General features: G+C 42.0%; 1 protein-coding gene across 1 annotated transcript in view; it reads right to left on the bottom strand.

The window, feature by feature from the left end:
- The window catches only part of RAB32 (RAB32, member RAS oncogene family), a 54,733-nt gene extending 49,028 nt beyond the window's left edge, over nt 1-5,705 (bottom strand). Inside the window, exon 1 of the mRNA XM_024219886.3 lies at nt 5,329-5,705. Within this exon, the coding sequence (XP_024075654.1) occupies nt 5,329-5,557 (229 nt within the window). The 5' untranslated portion in view covers nt 5,558-5,705. The remainder of the gene's footprint in view (nt 1-5,328) is intronic.
- Nucleotides 5,706-6,000: the final 295 nt, after the last annotated feature.

Consider the following 6,000-nt stretch of genomic DNA (forward strand, 5'->3'; position numbering starts at 1 on the left):
GATGAAAAGCTATAACAGTTCAGAGTTCTTACTGCGTGCAAGTCTTGGAGTTAGTGGGGTTATGAGCAAAAACTGAGCATGTTAGAACTCAAGTAGTGTGCAAGAATATAGAATCTTTTTACATCATGCATTTCCAGGTATTTTACTTGTTGTTTGCATGAAACAATTAATTTTAGATAAGCATCCTAGTGATCTAAAAAATTTAGAGCTATTCTTCCTTACCACGATGAAAGCCTTAAAAAGGGGGGGGGTAGATTTTCTGCCAAAAATGCTAAAGTAATTTAATTGTTGAAGCTTTAATAGCACTCTTACTTCAATCTGGCACTGACATTAATGACTCTGGAATAGAGCAAAATCAATTGCTCTCCGAGCCCATTCCACTTCTTTCACCCTAGAGCTCTGATGTGAATACAAACATACAGACTAACAATACCAGCACGATTAGGTCATTTGCATTAACTGTTATAAAGAAAGGAATAACTAGATTTATTTTGTGCCATTTTATAGAACTGCAGACCTCCATCACCATGGTGATATCTAGGCAGAGAGCAAGATAGGGTGTTTGTTTATTTTTAAGTCTTTAGATATCTCATTAAAGTTTGTTCCTTCAGGGATTTTTAAACAAATAGAGAAATTGATTTCTAGATAGAGCCACATTTGCAGCACACCGTTCTAGCTCTTGGTTCAAATAGTATATAAGGTATGTTACCCAAGAAGGGATCCCTCACTTTGTATTGAAATTCAGACTTGAAAAAAATCCTTAACTATAATTAAGCAGCCTTTTCTTCTGCAGCGTGAAAGCACACCAGAATGAGTCATCACTTCTATATTTTTACCTACTGTTTCCTCCCCCATTTCACAGGAGTTCAACTAAACTGGTTCCAATACCTTTTCTGGAAGTTATATCAGGTACCAAAGTGAGGCAAAGGCATTATAGCATTCTACTAATACATGATGGCTAAAGTTTAGTCTTATTTTATGACTTTTGTTTCCTGTACCAGCATGCAACTAATTACTGCTCAGCTCCTCCTTAAAGTTACAGTGATAGGACTATCTGATTTCCCTCCCCTGCCATGACTAAGACTACTGCTCCTCAAAAAAAGACTGCAGCCTAGCCTATTTTAAATTCAGTACACAGGCATGTATACAAGCACCAGAATCTCTTTAGTATGATATCACCCAATTACCATTCCCCTAAACTAGCTTATGTTACCTTTACCCCTACAACAAGAAGTCCCAACACTCCTACAATCTCTATACTAGGGAATTTCGGGGGGGGGGGGGGAAATCCCACCACGACATATGAACTGGTGCCAAATCACTTCAGCAACTCACTGCATTGAAAGAAAAGGTGCCATTTTTAATAAGGTCTAGCCTCTCTCAGGACCATGACTAAATTCTGTGGACATTCCACTACCTCACCAGTCATTATCCAGTGACAATGCAATCAGAACCCATAATGGACTAGCACAGTTAAAGAAGTGCCCCCATAATGGTAATAGTAATGCATTATATGAATACCAAATTAAGAGGGGAACCCTCACTTTAATCTTTCCTTCACTTAACTCCGGGAGGAAGGCCTCTTTCTTCCATGAGGTATGCTAGAGAGTCTAGCTAGACTACTTCACAGCACTTTTTCTGTTAGGCCCCAAAGCTCAATAGGATTAAGGATAAGCTTATGTTCAGAAGAGTTTAACACATTTGTATTAGTTTAGAGTTTCCAGTTACTTAAATGTTTGTGTAACCTTAGTTTTGTTTTTGGTTGTTTAAAAAAAGGTTACATTTGACTCTTGAAACGGTATTCACCACTGAGCTTTTTAACCCATGTCTAAAGTTTTTAGCCTGCATCCACATACAGCCCCAATTATTTACATCCAGCTGTGCAGGGTTTGAAGATAGCTAATAGGTGGTGCTAGAGGGAATGAGGATCACATGTTCACAGATAGTCAGTGTCACACCCTTTAGTAAAGTGACAGGCTTTATTAAGAGAACCCAAGTTATTTATAAGTAAGGTTTGTTACTAAAATTATTCCAACTTCTCACATTCTCTATTTTCCATTTGAACCTGCTAATGGCCCCAGTTACGTGATCAGGCCAAACAGATTTATTGCTAAATATTGGATGTTTGTAGAACAAATTTACGCTGGAATTTGTTAACACAGTGTTAACTGTCATTCTAAAACCACATAGCCAGCTACTAGCAATAAACTTGCAGATAGTAGCTGAAAGGATTTTTGAATGTTACTGCAGTGTTTAAATGAGGTGTGGGGAGGCCTATGGGAGTCAATTTGTGCAGCTTTTCTGGCCAGCTGGAAGTCCTTGAGTAAACTGGTTTCAGCAGAATGGAGTCCAGGAACAAGCACAAGCTTAATTTATACCTTCCACAAAAGAGCTGGCACCTCTGGTGATGGGGCAACACAAGACATAGGTTAAAAGTCACTAAAACATGGGACCCATCTGATACTGAAAGACACCAATTACATATTCATCTTCATCACAAAAAAAATGAGGCTGAATTGTGGCAACTGGTGAGAGAAAATGGCTGTGACATACTCACAATAGATTATTATTCCCCTCCCCCTTTAAAAAATATAGTACAGGAATTCATTTTATGAATGATAGCAACATTTTATTCTTTAATCCATTGGCAACAACAGTACAAGCTCTCTCACCATTTTTCCAGTTTACCTTAGCCCACCCTTGGAATACACATTGCTAAAGATGGAAGGCCACTGCCCAATCACCTGCAAAAGTTAATAGCAAGACAGCCACCTGATCATAATGAAAGTTCCCTGATCAATTCTCCAAAGTCCAAAACACAAGGGCATCAAGTTCTTTGCCAATATATTCACTCTCCATGGCCATTCAGCCTTTGGCCTCTACCAACATAATATTAAATTGTTACACTGACATCAGTCCAATATGATTGGCACCACCAATTTATTTCACAGCTAAGTGGGCAACTTTTAGTCACTATTGACCTAAGCTGGATAAAACCTGACATAGCATGAGGAGGCTCCATATTTATTATTAAGCTAATAAGACTGAGTGGCACAAGAGGTTAAGATCCAAGAAATGGATTTTAAGACAACAAAGACATTTAAGGGTAACATTTTCAAGATTGCTCACATGATTTAGAAGCCTACAGGCCACTGAAAGGCAGGTAGGGACTTTTGAAAGTTTTACCCTAGGTGATTTATTGTAAGTGAACAAGAGCTGATACTTGACACTCTGGAATAGTTTCCTTCACCATCCCAATTCTCATATACTACATGTATGTATATTTGTTACAATTCATCTTTTTAAAATTCTGCTTAATCACTTATGTTTAGTATTCACTTTTATAGTTAGACTACAAAATCCTTAAATGTTCCAAGAGTCCATACAGCAACTTCAATACAGTTTCTTCTCCATAAATATTTGATACAAGTCAGAACAATTCTACTGAATCCAAAATGAGTCCTAGTTCAGGGTTCTCATAGCAGTGTGAACTCAGCTGCAGAAGTCAGGTGCAGTGTTAAAAAATCCTGCACAAGGAAAGCTGGAGGGGGTAAAGTCTTTATAACTTTCATTTCTATTTTTGTGCATGAAGAATGTCACATTTCCATCAAGAGTTAGTGGCAGAAAGGCAATAAACTGTATCACAACTTCAGCCCTTTTGAGTTTGATACATTTTCTACAAAAATACCTTAAACGTCTCTATGGTGTAACTACTCTCCAAAAACACCATTTAGGATCATTCATACTACTCTATATGGTAATAGCTTCAAAGAGGTATATGAAAACACTTTCTACATATTGCATTAACATCTAGGATTTTGTGGTTTGGAGAATCCACATTCTGTTTTTAAGGTCAATCTAGGTACCATAAACTGTACTGAAATTGTGACGGGTAGTGATGTTGTTTGCTACATAGCTAGAGTACCATGCACTATATTGTTTGTGCTTTGCTGACTTATGCTGGAATAAGACTGCAGATACTGTTCTCTTGGACCCACAAAGTTCAGTGGGAAAGTCATGAGGCCGTCCCAATAAGCAGGATGTTAAAAGCCATCCTTCATATGGAAAGCACATAATACAGAGCATTGACATTTGAATTAAAGTCTAATTTCTTACATCTAGAAAGACAGACACTTGAAACAAAGTGATGAGAAAGGGCAAAGAAAACAGCTGTGTGGCTGGACACTAAGGGCTAGATATAAACTAACTGAAAAAAGGAAATGTCAGGTTAGAGATGTGTCTGCATCTTTAATCCATCTCATAGTGTGAACACAGCAGAGGAAAGTGTGATTTTAGACACTGTGGGCTGTTTAATGCCTCAGCATAAGGTGAGTTGACAGAGTGACAGACTTTGGGTTAATTCTCTAACCCAGATGTGCCCCAAGTGCAGCATGAGGTTTGACTCATACAACATTCCTTTCCTCTGTATGTAATTGCAGGCTGTGAACACGGTTTGTCAGCAGCAGGCTTTTATTGCTGGAGAACTCAAGAAAAAAAAATCCTAGGCATTTTTCCAAATATACAAGTATTATAATCAGACATTTTGTTTTTGCACTGTCCAAGAAGTTGCAAGAAGACTGACCTTAGCCCTTCAGTTAACAAAGCAGACCTGAATACTGCAGTCTAGAGATGCTTCCTCCAAACTTGAGCTTCACTACATGCTTGAGTTACTTTAAGTCAAACAGGGGTTCCAGCACTAACTTGGAATAGGCTACATTTATTTTAAAGCTATTTTAGAATGATGGACATGAGTATGGCAAGACTGAATGAGCTTCACAGTTCCCATGCTACTGAAATTCTGGAATAAATCAGAACAGTTTATGTTCCCCTAAATCAGGTGGTCAGCAAGACTACCACTGTCTTTTGAAGTCAGCTGTTAAGCCCCCAAGTGATTGTGGCCAAACCAAAAGCATGGAGACACATTAGATGTGTCCCAATTACAATGAATGAATGGAACAGTAGCCTGGCAGGATGCAATGCCCTCTTTCTCACGTCTTCAAAAAAGAAGTTAAAAGCTTTGTTAGTGTTCTGGGCCCAGAGGAAAAATGGAAGTCCAGCATGGCCAGGGCAAGAGGGCAGAATGAAGATGTAGAAGAATATAAAGCCAGAATAGGACAAGTAAGTTTTTCTCTATTAAGGTTGAGACAAGCATGATCTCACCACAGATGTGCCCGGAGAAGACAGGCTTAGCTGCCTATTTTCCTCTCTAGTTTATTACTGTCTTGTGCAACCCAGAAAGCAACAGCGCCTGAAGGGGCCCAGGAGAGCTCGGGGAGAGACTAAACGTGCTCACTCTTCAAGTCCGTGCAACTTCCCTCGTGCTCTTACCTGCGATGTCCCAGAGCTGCAGCCTCACCAGGGTCTTGCTGTCCCAGTGGATGACTTTGAGGGCAAAGTCCACCCCGATGGTGGCCCGGTAGTGCTGTGAGAAGAGCTGGTGCACGTACCGCTTGATGATGCTGGTTTTGCCCACGCCCAGCTCCCCGATCACTAGCACCTTGAAGAGATGCTCCCGGCACTCAGGCACCCTGGCGCCCCCGCCTTCTCCACCAGCCATTCTCACCGCCTCCCCCGTGCCCAGCAGAACCCGCCGCAAACTGCTGCTCCCAGGGGAGCTGCCAGCCGCAGCCCTCGGCAACGCGGAGCCCTGGGGAAGGGAGCCGGGACGCTCGGCCCTGCTTACACGCGCGGGCAGCTTGTTGCAAACTTTCTTCTTGCCCAACTACTTTCTACCGCTTGCAACTCTCTGCCCCGCCCCGGCTCGGGACAGGAATGCAACCACCTGACTGGAGTCACAGGACGCGGAAGCCCGGCGCGTTATAAAACCCCAGGGGGAGGGAGGAGAGTCGTGAGTGGCAGGGGGAGGAGCCCAGGCCCGGCCCGGCCCCTCCCCTCCCCACCCACTCCCCGGCCGGTGTCAGGCGCGGCAAGCGTGTCTGGCTCTGCCCCTGGGCGCTGCGCCGCGTGGTGCCCCATGAGCCTGGGCGAGCTCTGCCCTGT

This window comes from Terrapene carolina, unplaced genomic scaffold (genome assembly GCF_002925995.2).
Source record: "Terrapene carolina triunguis isolate 2854851 unplaced genomic scaffold, T_m_triunguis-2.0 Scaffold85, whole genome shotgun sequence".
Lineage (NCBI taxonomy): Eukaryota > Metazoa > Chordata > Testudines > Emydidae > Terrapene > Terrapene triunguis.